The 21,767-nt window shown below is 43.2% G+C and overlaps 1 protein-coding gene across 2 annotated transcripts in view; it reads right to left on the bottom strand.

Annotated features, from left to right (window-relative positions):
• LOC139413735 (voltage-dependent L-type calcium channel subunit alpha-1D-like) overlaps positions 1-21,767 on the bottom strand; it is an 84,987-nt gene that overhangs the window by 17,797 nt on the left and 45,423 nt on the right. For both annotated transcript variants that reach the window (XM_071161450.1, XM_071161449.1), the window contains 13 exons: positions 20,056-20,214; positions 19,144-19,254; positions 17,313-17,396; positions 12,078-12,110; positions 10,356-10,484; positions 10,041-10,106; positions 7,802-7,893; positions 7,049-7,208; positions 5,851-5,978; positions 5,606-5,702; positions 5,297-5,399; positions 3,361-3,462; positions 603-736 (listed from right to left, as the gene is read on the bottom strand). In XM_071161450.1, coding sequence (XP_071017551.1) covers positions 603-736; positions 3,361-3,462; positions 5,297-5,399; positions 5,606-5,702; positions 5,851-5,978; positions 7,049-7,208; positions 7,802-7,893; positions 10,041-10,106; positions 10,356-10,484; positions 12,078-12,110; positions 17,313-17,396; positions 19,144-19,254; positions 20,056-20,214 — 1,398 coding nt within the window. The remainder of the gene's footprint in view (positions 1-602; positions 737-3,360; positions 3,463-5,296; positions 5,400-5,605; positions 5,703-5,850; positions 5,979-7,048; positions 7,209-7,801; positions 7,894-10,040; positions 10,107-10,355; positions 10,485-12,077; positions 12,111-17,312; positions 17,397-19,143; positions 19,255-20,055; positions 20,215-21,767) is intronic.

Here is a 21,767-nt window from a genome sequence, read left to right on the forward strand (position 1 = left end):
GTGACGGAAACAGAAAATAAATGAATGGCTTGAAGCTAACGGTGACGGAAACAGAAAAAAGCTGCTGTGAGTGAGAGCTTCATGAGCTGATGGGTGATAGACACGTGAAAACATTGGATGACGATGGTGATTGGACAGAAATGGTTGCGTCCCAAATGGCATCCTATTCCCTACATAGTGACCAGAGCCATGGTAGTGCACGATAGAGGGAATAGGGAACCTTTTGGGACGTTGCCAGATACGCACACATACCATTGTCAACATTAACATAGAGATGAAGACACATGCCTCTCAGAAAGAGACATACATTGATGTACGTCATCACATAAACAGGGTCATACTGTACACCAATAGGTTTGATCATGAATGACCTGCTGAATCATAAATCACAACATTAGCACACAGATTCTCGGTGTTTCAGGCACACACTTTCTCTTCACACACAGTTCTTCGCACATTTTGTAGACGCTTGCTCTCTCTCAAACACACATACGCATGCATACACACACACACAAACGCACGCACGTACACAAACGCACACATGCACAAACGCAAATGCTCGCTCGCACACACACAAACAGTACACACACACCGATACTCACCTGTAGAGCGATGGCTGTGTTGTTCTGGGAGGCGTGCACCCCTACCAGGCCCTCCTCTTTACGTTTCTTGAATTTCCTAAAGTAGTCCTGTATCAGGAAGGTGGCATAGAACTTCCCCACGGTTACCTCATCATCTAGGTGAACAGACCACACAAACGCTTCCTGTGTCAGACAGGAGGTCACTGCACAGCATTCTGGAAGGCCCATGCTCATTTCGCTTCCCCACGCCCCGGCCGCTCCCCTCAGATTCTGGACCCTAACCATGAGGTTATCCTTTAAATGATAAGACACTATTCCCTAGATCCCTGTGCTGTACTGGACCTTCATGCACTGAAATCTCATATCACCTGTATCATTCATATACATCCATGTTGATGGTGTTTTTACTGTATCTGAAGCCGCCTCTGTAGGTCAAAGACTACAATAACTCAATAATATCTCAGAAATAACTCAGAAATAACTCAGAAATAACTCAGAAATAACTTGATAATAACTCAATAATAATTCAATAATAACTCAATGATAATTCAATAATAGAATCTAGATCCTCAATTACATCTTTCTGGCCTGGGGACAGAGGTCGGAGAGAAGAGGCAACTGTAGTTCCATGCCACCACCCTAAAACAGAACTGGTATACCTCACTGGTACACCTCAAATTAAACCGAAACCTTAGCTGAACTATGGTTCGATGCTAGTTAAATGCTGGGCCTCCCATAGAGATCCTGTAATTCCTAAGAATTATAAGATTTCTATTAGGCCTATTGACATCTTCTAAACTATCACTTCTATTAATAACCCCCTGCCCAGCCTAGGAGGCAGAAAGAGAGGGCAGACATAGCAGACAGGGCACAGGCAGGACCACAGAGGCACAGGACCCCTCCAGAATCTACTTTCTTGAGTCTGCAGGTTAAAATAGTACCATTCATACGGGTTATTATGAGCAATTTACTAAGTAAAGTAAGGCACTTCATTTAAATAGGAGTTAATGCGCCAAGCTGTTTTTGTTAAGTTGATTTATGATATGACTAAAAAGAGGCAGCCCTGGGAATGTATTCAAACAGTTGAGATCCACTCCAGTAGAGGGATTTGGGGTGTTAAGGAGCACAATACGCAGTTAGACTCTACTGAGCACATGCAAGCAAGCAGAACTAGGTATAAATGTGAGTATGTTAGTGTTAGTGTGTATTTGTGTGTGCTTGTGGTAGCATGTGTTAACATGTGCGTGTGTGCGCACACATATGAGAGCAATGTAAAAATAGATGTAGAAGATGTATGCAAGAGTATATCAAAGTGAGCATTTTACAGTACAATGTGTGTGCGTCTGCGTGTGAGTGAGTGAGTGAGTGAGTGAGAATGATTCTGAAGCAGGGGTCTGTGTCACTTTAAACAAGCACGTTGGGGACAGAGTTCGGATAAATGAGGCAACACTAGTTCCATGCCACCACCCTAAAACAGAACTGCTTCAGAATATTCTGAAGTTCTTAAGAGTCGTTTTTTTTTTATATACACAGATATACAGTATAGAGGAAAGGACCAGAAGCTGTGGAAAAGCTCAAACGGAGAGAGAGAGAGAGAGAGAGAGAGAGAGAGAGAGAGACGGACAGACAGGCAGAGATAAAGACAGACAGAGATAATGACATACAGAGATAAGTACAGACAGAGAGAGATAAGGACATACAGAGAAAAAGCAAGAGAGAGAGAGTGAGACAGGGAGAGAGAAAGCGAGAGAGACAGAGAGAGAGAGAGAGAGAGAGAGTGAGACGGAGAGAGAAAGCGAGAGAGAGACAGAGAGAGAGAGAGAGAGAGAGTGAGACGGAGAGAGAAAGCGCGCGAGAGAGAGAGAGTGAGACGGAGAGAGAAAGCGAGAGAGAGACAGAGAGAGAGAGAGTGAGACAGGGAGAGAGAAAGCGAGAGAGAGACAGAGAGAGAGTGAGACAGGGAGAGAGAAAGCGAGAGAGAGAGTGAGACAGGGAGAGAGAGTGAGACAGGGAGAGAGAGAGTGAGACAGAGAGAGAAAGACAGAGGGAGATAAGGACAGACAGAGAGACAGAGATGGAGAGAAAGAGAGTTTAGTAGGAGAGGTACGGCATGCACTGACAAACAGTGATCTACCACTATGAGGCCATGCAAGCCCAAAGCCTAGCACACAGTAACAGTAATAGTCACATTAACAGTCACAGTAACAGTCGCCCTGGAACCTCCAGTGGTATCCGGAACAGGAAAGAAAGAGTGTAGATACACACACACACACACAGATCAAAAACATGAGAGCAGAAAACAGCAGGGCACAGCTGAAATCATGAGTGAGAGAGAGTGTGTGTGTGTGTAGGCTATTATGTGTGAGAGGGGGAGTTTGTTGTGTACATACATTGAGAAGGCATTATGTGTGAGAGGGGGAGTTTGTTGTATATATACATTGAGAAGGCATTACGTGTGAGAGGGGGAGTTTGTTGTGTATTTACAATGAAAAGGCATTATGTGTGCGAAGGGGAGTTTGTTGTGTATTTACATTGAGAAGGCATTATGTGTGAGAGGGGGAGTTTGTTGAGAAGGCATTATGTGTGAGAGGGGGAGTTTGTTGAGAAGGCATTATGTGTGAGAGGGGGAGTTTGTTGTGTATTTACAATGAGAAGGCATTATGTGTGTGTGTAATATATTTCTGTGTGATAGTGTGCTGGGATGTTGGGCGTGTGGGTCTATATATGCTACCGGGATCTAATTTGTGTGTTGCTACAAGGATAGTGTGTTTTGACTGACCACCAGCAGGGGGCACCACTTGGTCCAGTAGCTTCATACTGGTCCTCTTCCAGATCTTCTTGATGACTGCTCTCAGCTCCTCGTTGGCCTGCTCCAGATTACCTACAGCACCGATAATCAACACATGTCCTGTCACTATCAATACAAACTGTACAGATGATACAACCAAAACATGCGGACTCTCCTTCACTGCAGCCGACGTGAGGAAAACATTTAAACGTGTTAACCCTCGCAAGGCTGCAGGCCCAGACGGCATCCCCAGCCGCGCCCTCAGAGCATGCGCAGACCAGCTGGCTGGTGTGTTTACGGACATATTCAATCAATCCCTATCCCAGTCTGTTGTTCCCACATGCTTCAAGAGGGCCACCATTGTTCCTGTTCCCAAGAAAGCTAAGGTAACTGAGCTAAACGACTTCCGTCATCATGAAGTGCTTTGAGAGACTAGTCAAGGACCATATCACCTCCACCCTACCTGACACCCTAGACCCACTCCAATTTGCTTACCGCCCAAATAGGTCCACAGACGATGCAATCTCAACCACACTGCACACTGCCCTAACCCATCTGGACAAGAGGAATACCTATGTGAGAATGCTGTTCATCGATTACAGCTCGGCATTTAACACCATAGTGCCCTCCAAGCTCGTCATCAAGCTCGAGACCCTGGGTCTCGACCCCGCCCTGTGCAACTGGGTACTGGACTTCCTGACGGGCCACCCCCAGGTGGTGAGGGTAGGCAACAACATTTCCACCCCGCTGATCCTCAACACTGGGGCCCCACAAGGGTGCGTTCTGAGCCCTCTCCTGTACTCCCTGTTCACCCACGACTGCATGGCCACGCACGCCTCCAACTCAACACCCCCCTATCCACATCGATGGAACAATAGTGGAGAGGGTAGTAAGTTTTAAGTTCCTCGGCGTACACATCACAGACAAACTGAATTGGTCCACCCACACAGACAGCATCGTGAAGAAGGCGCAGCAGCGCCTCTTCAACCTCAGGAGGCTGAAGAAATTCGGCTTGTCACCAAAAGCACTCACAAACTTCTACAGATGCACAATCGAGAGCATCCTGTCGGGCTGTATCACCGCCTGGTACGACAACTGCTCCGCCCACAACCGTAAGGCTCTCCAGAGGGTAGTGAGGTCTGCACAACGCATCACCGGGGGCAAACTACCTGCCCTCCAGGACACCTACACCACCCGATGTCACAGGAAGGCCATAAAGATCATCAAGGACAACAACCACCCGAGCCACTGCCTGTTCACCCCGCTATCATCCAGAAGGCGAGGTCAGTACAGGTGCATCAAACCTGGGACCGAGAGACTGAAAAACAGCTTCTATCTCAAGGCCATCAGACTGTTAAACAGCCACCACTAACATTGAGTGGCTGCTGCCAACACACTGACTCAACTCCAGCCACTTTAATAATGGGAATTGATGGGAAATGATGTCAAATATATCACTAGCCACTTTAAACAATGCTACCTAATATAATGTTTACATACCCTACATTATTCATCTCATATGTATACGTATATACTGTACTCTATATCAGCTACTGCATCTTTATGTAATACATGTATCACTAGCCACTTTAGACTATGCCACTTTGTTTACATACTCATCTCATATGTATATACTGCACTCAATACCATCTACTGTATCTTGCCTATGCCGTTCTGTACCATCACTCATTCATATATCTTTATGTACATATTCTTTATCCCCTTACACTTGTGTCTATAAGGTAGTAGTTTTGGAATTGTTAGCTAGATTACTTGTTGGTTATTACTGCATTGTCGGAACTAGAAGCACAAGCATTTCACTACACTCGCATTAACATCTGCTAACCATGTGTATGTGACAAATAACATTTTATTTTATTTTATTTGTTGTGATGTTGTGCTATGTGTGTGTGTGTGTGTCTCCTACCATCAGTTTTGATCTTCAGGGCTGTGCGTACTAATGCAAATAGGGTAGCATTGAACATCACGGTGCCGTCACTGTTTAGAGGCATGTTCATGGCCACCAGTCTCTGAGAGAAGGAAAAAGGAGAGTTACTTACATGCTGTTTATAGGTATCAACACATGGCAGATACATTTGAGAGAGAGAGAGACAGAGAGTTACAAGAGAGAGTGAGGGAGAAAAATAGAGAGCGAGAGAGAGGGATATCATAGCAGAGAAAAGGAGAAAGAGAGAGAGAGAGAGAGAGAGAGAGAGAGACCAGAGAGATGGTGTACCTTGCAGGCCACTCTATGAGGACAGAGTTTGCCGAAGCCCAAAGGAGGCTGAATTCGTCGGAGCAGAGTGACCACGTCCAGATGTTTAATCCTGCCCCTGTGTCAGAGAGAGAGAGAGAGCAAGATATAAACATACACTCAGAGACTATTGCAACAGAACAGACAGAAATTAATCTCAAACATAATCTCACACAGGTTAATACAACCAAATATTTGCACTAAATAGACACACAAAACACACTTACTTGGCCTCTGGGTCATACTCAGACCAGATCCTCTTAAACTCGTCCAAGTGGTGAGGACCCAGGATCGACCAATCACGAGTCAGATAGTCAAAGTTGTCCATGATGACAGCCACAAACAAATTGATAATCTAGATTAGAAGAACAGAACAGGCTACAGTTATTGTGGGAATATAGGCCTGTATCTATGTGAGCGTATTTGTGAGAATTGATAGTGTATGCCTGTATGCTGGTGTGTATGTGTTTGAGTGTCTGTCTGCTGAGTGTATAATAGGCTTGGGCTTTTTCCAGATTTTCATATCTTCATACCAACCTTCTCTCATCCCATGATTTATGGTATTACCGGCATAGCACACAAGGGGGTGCTAAAAACGCAAGAAGAGCCCATTGGGCCTCTATTACCAGAACGCTATCAAAATAAGCACAAACTAATAATGAAATCACATAGACACTGTTAGCTAAATGCTAATGAGTGAAAACAAACATAAACTAATTGCAAAGATAGGAAAATTAAGCTCATAAAGTTATGCAAGCATAACCAAATGTTATTTTCGGTGAGTGTGGACATTTACAAGCGAAAGTGAATGAGAAATTGTGCAAATGAACAAAGCTGCAATGCCTGCTTTTCTGAAGAAAGAGCCAAATGTGTATATGGAGCAGAGAAATGCTAATAGGAAGCACAGGGAACAAATGGCAGCTGTAAAGATAACTCATCCAGAGCTCTTCGACTCCTGGTAGAAAGCCATTATAAGATATCTGATGGCAAACATTTAGTAGTGAATTGCATACAACTGTAACTTCATTATCTCATGTGCACCACACACCTGAGACTCACCGCTAGATATAGAATGCTTTGGACTCAGCAGCTCTCTTTCTCCCGTTGTGCTATTTACAAACACGTGACTGGCTCAACTGTTCTGGAGAACTACGGTAACCTTCATAATGTAAAATAACATGACAGATGAAATGAGGAACGCAATTTGCTTTAGCTCCTAACGTATTGCACAATTTGACTGCAGGTATTAACTTTAGCTACAAATATTCACATTTACTGTTAAATAGTTTTGACGATATTGAAAAACTATCCCATGGCTGTTTCCAAATACCCCGGTATACGGTATATACGGTATACAGCGCAGGCCTAGTGTATAAGTATGTACAGTATGTACAGAATGGTGTGTATCTAAGTGCATTTATGCACCAGGAAGGCACAGAGCATGTAGAAGCTGATGAAGTAGATGTAGGCGAAGCTGGCTCCACAGGTCATCTCCTCTCCAGGGTTGTAGTCGGACTCTGGGTCACACAGCTTTCCAGACACACACGCCAACATGATCTCCTGCCACGCCTCCCCCGTGGCACACCTGAGACCAAGACATGACTTGTCACGATACCTCAGCATAACCTTTGCACAACCTTCACAACCATATGTCATCAACATATCTCATTACCTCGCCTGTGGTACACCTGAGACAAAAACATCACTCATAAGATAGCCTAGTCAGCATTACCGTAATCTTTTCACAACCACATCTCCTGATGAATACTTTTAGGGATAGTTTGGGATTTTGGCAATGAGGCCCTTTATCTACTTCCCCAGAGTCGGATGAACTTGTGGATACAATTTTTATGAAATTTGAGATAGTTTCGCAAGCCAACGCTAACTAGCTTAGCATAACTTCCTTTATGCTGGACTTCATTGCTAAATTCCCGAACTATCCCTTTAAGGGTCAAAACATTGTTAAAGGTAACTTTAGAGGAATGACGTTGCACGAGCAGTAATGCAGAATTCACACGTAGTATCTGTGCATGTGCACGGGTTCGCTTCATGCTCTTACAACGTGGTAGCTACGGGACCGAAATAGCAAAGAAGTTTAGTCTTGCGCTTCAATGCTACATTGTCTGGGTGAACTCTGCCCCTGTGACCCCTCATGCTGACCCCCTGACCCCTACAGACCTAAAGAGCAAAAGCACGGCCTGAGGGAAGGTCTGAAAGTTGTTGTTCCTGTTGATGTGGGTGCCGTCCACCATGGCTACCTTCCCGAACACCTGAAACAAACAGTATAGATAAACAAGGGTCAGTTTACATACTGTGTGAAGAACAGGGTTGTGTTCATTAGCTTAGGCAATCGAAAACTATTTTACAACTCTTTATAAAGAGGTTAATTAAGACTGTTACTGTGAGACTGACCCAGGGGTGCTGCTACTCTTTATAAAGAGGTTAAGTAAGGCTGTTACTGTGAGACTGACCCAGGTGTACTGCTACTCTTTATAAAGAGGTTAAGTAAGGCTGTTACTGTGAGACTGACCCAGGGGTGCTGCTACTCTTTATAAAGAGGTTAAGTAAGGCTGTTACTGTGAGACTGACCCAGGGGTACTGCTACTCTTTATAAAGAGGTTAAGTAAGGCTGTTACTGTGAGACTGACCCAGGTGTACTGCTACTCTTTATAAAGAGGTTAAGTAAGACTGTTACTGTGAGACTGACCCAGGGGTGCTGCTACTCTTTATAAAGAGGTTAAGTAAGGCTGTTACTGTGAGACTGACCCAGGTGTACTGCTACTCTTTATAAAGAGGTTAAGTAAGGCTGTTACTGTGAGACTGACCCAGGTGTACTGCTACTCTTTATAAAGAGGTTAAGTAAGGCTGTTACTGTGAGACTGACCCAGGGGTACTGCTAATCTTTATAAAGAGGTTAAGTAAGGCTGTTACTGTGAGACTGACCCAGGGGTACTGCTACTCTTTATAAAGAGGTTAAGTAAGGCTGTTACTGTGAGACTGACCCAGGTGTACTGCTACTCTTTATAAAGATGTTAAGTAAGGCTGTTACTGTGAGACTGACCCAGGTGTACTGCTACTCTTTATGAAGAGGTTAAGTGAGGCTGTTACTGTGAGACTGACCCAGGTGTACTGCTACTCTTTATGAAGAGGTTAAGTGAGGCTGTTACTGTGAGACTGACCCAGGTGTACTGCTACTCTTTATGAAGAGGTTAAGTGAGGCTGTTACTGTGAGACTGACCCAGGTGTACTGCTACTCTTTATAAAGAGGTTAAGTAAGGCTGTTACTGTGAGACTGACCCAGGTGTACTGCTACTCTTTATGAAGAGGTTAAGTAAGGCTGTTACTGTGAGACTGACCCAGGTGTACTGCTACTCTTTATAAAGAGGTTAAGTAAGGCTGTTACTGTGAGACTGACCCAGGTGTACTGCTACTCTTTATAAAGAGGTTAAGTAAGGCTGTTACTGTGAGACTGACCCAGGTGTACTGCTACTCTTTATAAAGAGGTTAAGTAAGGCTGTTACTGTGAGACTGACCCAGGTGTACTGCTACTCTTTATAAAGAGGTTAAGTAAGGCTGTTACTGTGAGACTGACCCAGGTGTACTGCTACTCTTTATGAAGAGGTTAAGTAAGGCTGTTACTGTGAGACTGACCCATGTGTACTGCTACTCTTTATAAAGAGGTTAAGTAAGGCTGTTACTGTGAGACTGACCCAGGTGTACTGCTACTCTTTATAAAGAGGTTAAGTAAGGCTGTTACTGTGAGACTGACCCAGGGGTACTGCTACTCTTTATAAAGAGGTTAAGTAAGGCTGTTACTGTGAGACTGACCCAGGTGTACTGCTACTCTTTATAAAGAGGTTAAGTAAGGCTGTTACTGTGAGACTGACCCAGGTGTACTGCTACTCTTTATAAAGAGGTTAAGTAAGGCTGTTACTGTGAGACTGACCCAGGTGTACTGCTACTCTTTATAAAGAGGTTAAGTAAGGCTGTTACTGTGAGACTGACCCAGGTGTACTGCTACTCTTTATAAAGAGGTTAAGTAAGGCTGTTACTGTGAGACTGACCCAGGTGTACTGCTACTCTTTATAAAGAGGTTAAGTAAGGCTGTTACTGTGAGACTGACCCAGGGGTACTGCTACTCTTTATAAAGAGGTTAAGTAAGGCTGTTACTGTGAGACTGACCCAGGGGTACTGCTACTCTTTATGAAGAGGTTTAGTGAGGCTGTTACTATGAGACTGACCCAGGTGTACTGCTACTCTTTATAAAGAGGTTAAGTAAGGCTGTTACTGTGAGACTGACCCAGGTGTACTGCTACTCTTTATAAAGAGGTTAAGTAAGGCTGTTACTGTGAGATGAAGAAGATATTTTGGGGAGAATGATTTAGTAACAAATAGTTTCTCAGTTTCAGTGACTCACCTGCATGCCGATGACAGCATAGATGAAGAAGAGCATGGCGATCAGAAGGGCGACATAGGGCAGAGCCTGGAGGGAGAGAGAAAGAGGCAGAGTGAGAGACAGCGAGAATGAGAGCGAGAAGAATGAGATAAATGGTAAGGAGAATGAGAATGAGAATGAAAGAAGGAAAATTAGAATGAAAGAGTGAGAGAAAGAACGAAAGAAAGAAAGAGGAAGACAGAAAGTGAGAGGGAAGGAGACAGAAAGAAAGAGACCAGAGATAATCCAATTCATTAATAGCCTGGTAAATGAGCTGAGTGGATGATGCCTACTCACCTGAAAGGACTTGATGAAGGTCCACAGGAGGGTGCGGATGCCCTCCCCTCTACTCAGCAGCTTGACCAATCGCATGACTCGGAACAGTCGGAAGAAGGTGATGGAGATGCGAGCATTGTCCTCCGTGTTCTGTAGGAGACGGAGGCAGCATCAGAGGATCGGAGTGTGTGTGTGTTTGTAGAAAGCCAGCATGAGGGTTTGCGCTCAGACTAGAATGGAAGGTGGCCGGTTCGCAGGAGAAAGAATATACAGTATGTAGAGTTCAAAAGGTACTCACACTCAAAACCATGAAAAGGAATAACCTGTGTACACAGGGAACCTGGCTGTGCTTCAATGCCTGGACCAGCACTTAACAGTACTCAAAGTACTACATGCATGTATACTAAATCAAATGTTGATACTAAAGGTGATTGGCCTTTACTGAGACTGAGATGTGAGATACAGTGGGGCAAAAAAGTATTTGTGCAAGTTCTCCCACTTAAAAAGATGAGAGAGACCTGTAATTTTCATCCTAGGTACACTTCAACTATGACAGACAAAATTAAAAAAAAAAATCCAGAAAATCACATTGTAGGATTTTTAATGAATTTATTTGCAAATTATGGTGGAAAATAAGTATTGGTGGCTGACTAAATACAATTTTGCCCCACTGTATATATGAGCTGATTCAGCATGTATTGCATCTTTACTCAACTAACATCTCTGAGGGTTGTTTGAGGGATGGTGGCGATTTTACGTATCCTTGTGATTCATCTTTGATCAAGTTTGCATTATATTTCACATTAATCTAAGTATCATGTTATGGACATCAAGACACTTTCTGTTCAAACCAGACGAATCCTGGACTTGTTGCATCTACTAGGGCAGAGTTTCCCAACCCTCTCCTCAGGGACCACCAACCATTTCATACATTTGTTGTAGCCCTGATGACGAGAACTTGGGGAAACAGCGGTGGGGTAAACTCTGTGGGAGGAGTTTAGAGTGACAGAGTGGGAGGAGTATTCCCATATGCAGTTTAGCTGGAGTGTATCTGCTATGTAACTGTATCTAAGAGGCTGGTGGTGAAGTTTTGCCAGGAGCCCTGCTACAGTACAGACAGACCTACAGGGAGGACGAGAGGGACAGGGTGCATGCTGTAGGAAAGAAAACCTTGCCATAACTTGACTGGACACATCAGCACAAGCATGGCACCCTCGGTCCAGAGTCACTGCATGCGGAGTCACAGTGGGACTGACCCCCCCAGAGAGGTCAGAGGTCATAGCAGAGGTCATGATCCCAACCCCATGGGGTCATCCATGGGTCACTGCCGCACGCAGAGGGCACATGGCACAGCAGAGACCATGCAGCGGTGGCAGCGATACAAACGTGAGGAGGAGCGGACAGAACCGCCCTCACCATGGGGATGCACTCCGCCACGTTTGAGTGACCGACACACTCTCCTTCAAAATAATAACCCCAAACCAAAAAAGGAAAATGAAGAGCAGAAAAACTCAAACAAAAAATACAACCAAAAATAACCGTAAAGAAACCAAACCAAACCAATCTCAAAATGAAAACAGAACTTTTTAATTGTATAAATTAAAAAGGCAAGGTTCTAGAAATGGCCATGTAGAAGACTAGAGAAGGTTATATAGATTGAAGACGATAAAATAAAGACCAACAAAAACCAATGCAAGCCCAGAGAAGACAGGCAGGGCCCTGATTGGGGGAAGAGCATCTTACCCCCGACTCATCCAACTGAGGAGCCTCCGTAGGCTTTAAAATCAAAGACCTGTGTTAATGACTCACACAACGTTATCACAACCCTCAGGTCTCCCTTATACTTTAACACAATATTATCACCATGTTTAAGACGTATGCACCATTAAAGACACACATAACTACATATACTGTCACTACGCTTAAATTAAACTTACGTTAGGTTTAAGACTGACACACAACATTGTCTCGACATTTGACGTTTATACACTGTTTTTGTAACATTGAAAGACCGACCGACTCACACCTAAATCACAACCCCTATGTAACATAACGATGATGACACGCAGAACAGAATCTTAACACTGTAAATGTTTAAGACTGTCAGACAACATACTGTGACGGTTAAGAACTTCTATGTGGTGCTTACGTTGCATTTAAGACTGACATAGCATTAAGACAATATAACACTTAAAGTTAACATTTAAGACTGAAACACAACTTTATCACTCCCTCTGTGTAATGGTAATGACTGACATACATTATCGTAATGGTTTTAAATGGTTTAAACAGCATGATGAAAAAGCTTGTGGCTCTACATTTGGATAATGCTATAACAATGTTTCTGAAACATTATTTGACTGACACAGACTGTTATTATGATGCTTATGGACATGATGTTCCAAACATAATGTTAACATGACTATAACAGTGTTATTTTAGTGATAGTCGCACAACCCATATATAACCCATTTATACCTGTCAACCGGTTATAATACTACAACCTCTTCTCCCCTCCTACTCATATAACATCTTGTCCAAAGATGACTTTCAGATTACTTACATTCAGTTTTTCTACTTCAACATTTCACTTAAGGGGCTGGACATGCAGGCTAAAACTGTAAATCAAACACTGTCTTTTGCTAACTGACACTCTCGCTTTCTCCCACACACAAATCCACACAAACACACATTTAGTAAAATATTACATACAAAGGTAGTCAAAGGTGTTTTAACATATCATATTGTATCAGTCACAACTTTTAAAGGTCCAATGCAGCTGTTGTTTATCTCAATATCAAATCATTTCTGGGTAACAATTAAGTAACTTCATTAAAATGGTCAAAAAGAAACAACAACAGCTTCTTAGCAAAGGGCAATTTCTCAAGCCAGAATTTTGCTAGGACTGTCTGGGAGTGGTCTATTAACTAATTTACAGCATGGTGATGTCACCATGGAAGGCCAAAACCCCATCCCACCAAAACAGGTTTTAATTTCAGGTACTTTGCAAACACCTCTGACACTAAAATGGCATTAACATAATTTTCACAATTTCACAGTATTATTCCAACCTTATAGTGTGTAAATATATATAATACAAGGTTTTTGACTGCACTGGGCCTTTAAAAATGCACCTATATGGGAAAACAGTATATTTTTATCAAAACACAGCTGTGAAAACTGTGAAAGAAACTGTGAGAGAAACTATGAACCATTGTATGATTTCAGATGTATGATTTCACAGTAACAGTACAGGAAGAACACTGAGTGATGTCGTCAACAGTGGAAAGTATGAGTAGAGTAACTCCAGACAGACATGCCTTCAGTTCATTCATCTCCTACAGCGCAGTGGTTCACGCTGAACAACAGGAACGTTATGTGGTGCGGAATGAGCAAGAAATCATAACACATGGAATAATAAAGCTTGAGGAGGTTCTTTAGCTAATCCTGGTCAACCAACAGCGTTTGATAGAGCATGCATTCAGCATCGCCATGTTGTTGCAGACAAGCACCGCACATATACACGCAAGTCAAGTTTTGATGATGAGGAGGAGGCGGCATTAGGAGCCGTTAGTGGTATCTGTTAGCATCGCACGCAGCAACCCCATGCATGTCGAGAGTCAGTCAGTGACCTGCATCAGAGTCACCGCTAGGGGGCGCTCTCATCGTCCAGTGCAGGGGGAGAGGGGTTAAAGAGAGAGTGAGGGGAGGGAGGAGAGGAAGAGAGAGGGAGAGAGAGAGAGAGAGAGAGAGAGAGAGAGAGAAAGAGAGAGAGAGAGAGAGAGAGAGAGAGAGAGAGAGAGAGAGAGAGAGAAAGAAAGCGAGAGAGAGACAAAGATAGAATGTTTGGGGTAGAGAAAGGGATTGAGGGAACGAAAGAATGGGAGAGATGGAACGAAAAACAGAGAGAGAAACAGAATAGAGGAAGGAAGACAGCGGTGAGAAATATCAAGTGACTGAAATAGTTCAGAGAGAGAGCAAGAGAGAGAGAGAAAAAAGAAATGGCCATGCACCTGACTGAAGGCTACACACCTGGACCTTCTCTACACATGAGCTCCATTGTGAGCTTTAAGAGCTCACTACATAGGAAGACAGAACAGAAGACAGAGACAATCACTCACAGAGACATAAACACAAGATCAACAAAGAACCTCACAGTCAGCTGCATTGATTGAAGCACCATCAGTGTGATAGAGATGACAGTCATGATAACTTCCATCACACCTGCTGATGGGCTGTAAGTACACTGGTTCTTACATGAGGCTCATACACTGATTGTAAATTAACATGAGTTTAGCCTGCTACTTTTAGTTCCATGTGCATCTATCTACATTGCCTGTGTTTGTGATTCAACTTTGACCCTGATTGAAATTGATATTGACCGTGCTGCTTAATTGTGTTGCTAAGCAGAAGCAGACCCTACACAAAGCTGTGGAAATAAATATAATGTAAAAGTATGTTTCTTAATCCCATATTAAATCACCTCTGTCGGTACATTCTATTTCTATGTGTAGCATTGTGCCCTAGCTTTGCTCTGAGCTCCAGGGCCATTCTGTCTGGAGGAGAAACAGATAAGAGGAGGTATGGCGAGAGAGGAGGGTCAAACTTCACAAAGGGTCACAAATGGTTAGTGAGCAAGTGGACGGGACTGACCGGTGCAGGGCCACGTGCCATCTGTGGGTTGATGGGGGGGGGGGGGGGGGGGGGGGGGGGCAGGACATGGGGAGGATGTTAGGGGGATGGGAACACCTGACACTTTCCCAGCATGCATCAGGAGAAGAGGTACATAGCCCAGTGATTGACAGACAGTGGGACAGAACAGCGGCATGCAAACCAACAGTCAATGAAAGATGAAATGGGCCTCGCAAGGTCCTCTGTCAAAGGCCTTGTGAAATCAACACCAAACCATCAAACAACACATATATAGAAGGCCTGACTTTAACACATAAACACACGGAAGCACGCGCGCACACACACCAACATGCATAAGTATCCAACATATGCATGTTAAACACAGGAAAAACACACCAGCTCTCACACAGACACTCATGCACTAACACATTCATATCCACATAAACTAGGAACAGACACTAACACATTCATATCCACATAAACTAGGAACAGACACTAACTAACACATTCATATCCACATAAACTAGGAACAGACACTAACTAACACATTCATATCCACATAAACTAGGAACAGACACTAACACATTCATATCCACATAAACTAGGAACAGACACTAACACATTCATATCCACATAAACTAGGAACAGACACTAACACATTCATATCCACATAAACTAGGAACAGACACTAACTAACACATTCATATCCACATAAACTAGGAACAGACACTAACTAACACATTCATATCCACATAAACTAGGAACAGACACTAACACATTCATATCCACATAAACTAGGAACAGACACTAACTAACACATTCATATCCACATAAACTAGGAACAGACACTGACACACTGACATATGGTGACTCCAGAGAAACAGCACTGCAGCTCAGAAAGTAGAGCACTCGGAGACATAGAGAGAGAGAGAGAGGGAAGAGGGGGAGAGAGTTGAGCAGTAAGGCTCTGCTACACTTCACCTATAAATAAGCACCTTTACTGAATCTACTCAATATGAAAAACAATGTACGTGTGTGTGTGTGTGTGTGTGTGTGTGTGTGTGTGTGTGTGTGTATGTGTGTGTTCATTGTCAGAGGGTACAGTCTGGGATATGTATTGATTAAACACATTATTGACATTATGTATGAGCATTGCACAGTGCTGTATGTGACCTAAAAGAGTGCTACGTTAGTAAAGTTATGTTAGTAGCAGTCATTTTAATAGAGCACTGTCCATCAAGGCCATGCAGAGAACAATGTTACAGCAGAAGACTGTTACAGTAGCTGGAAGTAGCAGTCATCCAGCATTTTACCCTGTCTTGACACAATAACTATACCAGGCCAAGACTTAACTTGGGTTATCTGATTAACAGATGACTCTCTAGATTTCCTATAGCTTTTTTAATGACATTAATTCAGAACAATTCTTTGACCAAGACGATAAAACACTAGATGACTAATTGTATTGAGTTTCTTAATCCATTTCCACTATAAATTGGGTCCCGAAGATAAAGTTGTTATGAAACAGATTAACACGCAAAACAGGGAGATGGATCATTGCCATACTTGCCTCTACAAGTTTCTATGGAAACAGAACGAACAAGAGGTATAAGGGTTAGAAAACCAAGCGGATACATAGCAACATCACACGGCTGTAACCCAACTATAGATCCCCATGGTTACAAAGCGTGGGACACCTCTATCGGGAAACGTCCATGTATACAGAGGCATCGTAACAGCTGTTCAAACAAAAAAACATTTCATCATATCATACCATATAATACAGTACCCCATTGTATAAGACCTGAGTAGCACAAAAACACTGAGCTAGGTAAAGGGGTTCATTTCAATAGTGACAGTACATTTTTCAGACAGGACAGTACAAGACAAGAATCACAAGCCAACTGAAGCCTTACAGACATTGCCAATGGATATATGACCTAAACATATGTTATCAAACAATGACAAAAGCCAATAGGATCTAGTCTACAGATGATTATTTGTAGACACATATACAGTACATTTCCTAATCATCTATAGTGATTTGAGTGTTCATTTTACTGTGGGCATTACTGTAAATTAGGAGCAGCAGAATTGTAGTACCAACTAGCTAACATGGGGGCACTGTGGGCCTAATGTAAAATAATAGAATTCATGAGGGGAGAGGGAGAGTGATATGAGGAAGATGCTTGGATTTACTCTCTCAGTCTAATGTTCACTGAATGTAAGCACAAGCACCTTCCTCAATCTCAGAACACACTTGGGAATAATGGTGGTGCTACTGTCAATTCTGGCATTATAGTAAGGCTTCAGTTCCACGAGAGAGGCAGAAAAGGCAGTACTTACATTCACTTCAGTGATAGCAATATCAACGACGCTACCAACTACAATTAAGGCATCAAATGTGTTCCACGCGTCAGTGAAATAGTGCTGTTAACGGAAGCCACAGCACACAAGGGGAAGAGAGGGGGATGAAAAAGAAAGAGAGAGAAAACAGAGAAGAGGACAGAGGCAATAATGTTATTGTGAATGAGAGAGAGAGAGAGAGAGAGAGAGAGAGAGAGAGAGAGAGAGAGAGAGAGAGAGAGAGAGAGAGAGAGAAAATGAGAAGAGAATAAGTGTGAATATGATTGTGTAGGGAGGCAGCAGGTAGGGCCAGAGAAGGAGAGAAAAAAGACAAATAGAAAAGTAGCCATTAAGACCTGAGTAATCAATAACAGAGAGACTGAGTAGGCCCTTTGGTAGCAGAGGAGCTGAAGTCAGCAGAAACAGCAGGCCATATAACCAAAGACCAGCGGGTGCATTCAGTGAGGTAAAACATCCAGCATGTCGCAGATAGAAATGTAACAAATAAAGATAATGCCAATTGCCTATTCTATCTGACAGTCATATCTGTTCTACACAATAGTTTTCTATCTAAACGTTCTGTAACAGTACACCCTCTTGAACACACCCCAGAACATAGATACATAGAGGGAGGACAGATGACCAGGGACAGATCAGACGGGACAGATCAGGGGCGGGGCCAAGGAGGGTTGGGTGGGGCTTACTTACATCAATCTCACTAAGCACAATGTCTACTATGCTGCCCATCACCACCAGGGCGTCGAACACATTCCAGGCGTCCCCAAAATACCCCTGAGTGAGGTCAGGGGAGTAGGCAGTGGTTAGGTGGTGAGGTTAATACTGTGTCATTTCAGTTACTTTCAAATGTTATCTGCATGTTTAATGCATTTATTCCACTGTACAACTTTATTGTAAATGACCGTATGCAATAAAACATGTTGATAGAATTACTGAACTGTAAATGTTAAGGTATTAGAAAGTTAGCTAGGTCACTGGTTAGTGTTCCCAGGTATGCACTAGTGGGTGAGAGTCACAAAGAGACAGAGAGAGATACAGAGACACAGAGAGAGAGAGAGAGAGAGAGAGAGAGAGAGAGAGAGAGAGAGAGAGAGAGAGGAGAGAGAGAGGAGAGAGAGAGAGACAGAGAGAGAGAGAGAGAGAGTTGGAGAGAGAGAGAGACAGAGAGAGACAGAGAGAGAGAGAGAGACAGAGAGAGAGTTGGAGAGAGACAGAGAGACAGAGAGAGAGAGAGAGAGACAGTGAGAGAGACAGCAAGAGAGAGAGAGATACAGAGAATGAGAGAGAGAGAGAGAGAGAGAGAGAGAGAGAGAGAGAGAGAGAGAGAGAGAGAGAGAGAGAGAGAGAAAGAAAGAAAGAGAGAGAGAGAGAGAGAGAGAGAGAGAGAGACAGAGAGAGAGAGAGAGAGAGAGAGAGAGAGTCCTGTCTCTAGGCACTGCACCACACCACTCAGTCTCTTACTGGGTCCCTGTCCTTCTTCTCAACACAAAGCTGTGTGTAGGCCACCAGGTACAGTAGGGGGTAGGGGGGAGCAGGAAGGGGTAGGGCGGAGCAGGAAGGGGTAGGGCAGGGTGTAAACAAGTCAACAACCAACAAATGAAGGTACTGTACACACAATGACCAAAGACACCTACAAACATAACATCCACAGACAATACACCCACAAAATAGACAAATGGGGATTTATGTGAGACGGGAGATGCACGACTATGTATGTGTGTGTGTGTCCGTCTGTGTGTCCATCTGTGTGCACACATGCATGCATTTGTGTGTGCGTGTGTCTGCGGGTGTGTGTTTGTGTGTGTGTCCTTACCCGAGGTTTGAAGGCGATGAGTTTGAGCACCATCTCTGCAGTGAAAACAGCAGTGAAGACCATGTTGAGGATGTCCATCACATAGTTAAATGTTTCAGACTGGCCATAGTGCTACAGGAGAGGGAGATAGATGGAGAGATGGAGAGGGAGATAGAGAGAGAGATGGAGAGGGAGATAGAGAGAGAGATGGAGAGGGAGATAGAGAGAGAGATGGAGAGGGAGATAGAGAGAGAGATGGAGAGCGAGATAGAGAGAGATGGAGAGGGAGATAGAGAGAGAGATAGAGAGGGAGAAAGAGATAGATGGAGAGATGGAGAGGGAGATAGAGAGAGAGATGGAGAGGGAGATAGAGAGAGAGATAGATGAGAGATGAGAGGGAGACAGATGGAGAGATGGAGAGGGAGATAGAGAGAGAGATGGAGAGGGAGATAGAGAGAGAGATAGAGAGGGAGAAAGAGATAGATGGAGAGATGGAGAGGGAGATAGAGAGAGAGATGGAGAGGGAGATAGAGAGAGAGATGGAGAGGGAGATAGAGAGAGAGATAGATGAGAGATGAGAGGGAGACAGATGGAGAGATGGAGAGGGAGATAGAGAGAGAGATGGAGAGGGAGATAGAGAGAGAGATGGAGAGGGAGATAGAGAGAGAGATAGATGAGAGATGAGAGGGAGACAGATGGAGAGATGGAGAGGGAGATAGAGAGAGATGGAGACGGAGAGAGAGATGGAGAGCGAGATAGAGAGAGAGATGGAGAGGGAGATAGATGGAGAGAAAGATGGAGAGCGAGATAGAACAATAGAGAGGGAGGGAAGGAGAACAATCATGTTTTTTTATTTCTAATAACCGGAGTATAATAACAAATGTTACGACAAGACTACGGCCTCTGAATGGGTTGGGTTGAGCTTATTCTTACCTGCACAGCCAGGCAGAGTGTGTTGAGCATGATGAGGACGAACATGATGTACTCAAACCCTGTGGAGTTGACCACGTACCAGAACTTATACTGGTAGGGGTTCTTAGGGATGTACCTCCTCAACGGACGGGCCTTCAGGGCATACTCCACACACTGCCGCTGTAGAGAGAACCCACACAGTTATTCATTGCATACCTGTACACACAGTATAGTATACACCAGGATTTCCGTTAGATGGTAATAACCGGCTTTTGGCCAATAAACATTTTGATAAGCCGCTAAATAAAATAACCAAGAAGACTCAAGGCTGTAATCGCTAACAAAGGTGCTTCAACAAAGTACTGAGTAAAGTGTCTGAATACTAATGTAAATAAGGTAGTTCTGTTTGAATTTTTTTATATATATATTTTATAGAAAAACCTGTTTTCACTTTGTCATTATGGGTTATTATATGTAGATTAATAATCATTTAATCCATTTTAGAACAAGGCTGTAACGAAACAAAATGTGGACAAAGTGAAGCAACACTTTCCGAATGCACTGTATAATTTAGTGGAATTAAACTGGCTTGTGTGTACAGTATGTTTGTTATGTATCTTATTTAGCACATGCGTACAGCATACAGATATAGATGAGCGGAAAATCTGTCAGACAGTGTGAGAGCTGCTGCTACAGCATCTCAAACAGCAAATGCATTGGTAATGGAAGGCAGGCTTCATACAACAGTACATATTATGAGGCATGTCTTACCTTTCTTCAAAGTAGCCTAGCCAAAATCAGACCATATCCGTGGAGGCAATTATTTTATATAATCTTTCTTTCATTGTCCAGTACACAAAGGCACAACCCTAGTCATATTAACAACCCATTCTAGTTGTTGCATATTTCATCTCCCCTCTTTCTAAATTTCAAACAGATATTTTTATCTCTGTCACATGAAACCGCTCGCAGGTGCGTTTTGACAACAGTGTTTTCCCATGAACTGCATTATGGAACAAACATTTGCGCCTAGCCTACTGCCTTGTGCACATTGCTGCTCTCATAATGTGAAGAAATAATAGTTTATCAAAGTTTTAAGCTAAACGTTTTGATCTGTTGCATCAGACTCATTGCTTTTTAACATTTTTTATTTTTGTATCCTAGGCCTACTGGTTGTATGAACTTGGGATCTATCATCTCACAGTTTGGAATAGACTATTTCTTTCTCTCCAAGCTGATCAATAAAATAGGTCAACTTTTCTACTATGAGGGATAGTAGATTGACATAGGCTAGTGATTTTGCTGTTTGTTACTCGTCTTGTCGGCTGTTAGAAGAGTTATTCTAACATGTTCAAAGTGAGCATCAGAATTCGGTAAGAAGGACCGGATATCATTGCATCCTCTGTTAATATGAAAGACTATAATCTGAATGTGATTTCTGTCACTCTGAGCAGTCATAATCAGGTTACGCACCCAACGCAATATGTGTCCGGTACATTTATCAAATGTTGGGTACATTTAAATGCTGCTGGTCAAATGTCTGTAGGCACATTTTCCTAATGGAAACCCTGGTATACACACAAACTGCATAGCAACACACTGAGAACCTTAGTGTGGGGAATGATGAGCAGACTAGACATGTAGTTCCACAAAACTCATAAACACACATAAACACCACATGAACACACACGTACAGATGCGCACACACACACACACACACACACACACACACA

This window comes from Oncorhynchus clarkii, chromosome 7 (assembly GCF_045791955.1).
Source record: "Oncorhynchus clarkii lewisi isolate Uvic-CL-2024 chromosome 7, UVic_Ocla_1.0, whole genome shotgun sequence".
NCBI classification, from domain to species: Eukaryota; Metazoa; Chordata; class Actinopteri; order Salmoniformes; family Salmonidae; genus Oncorhynchus; species Oncorhynchus clarkii.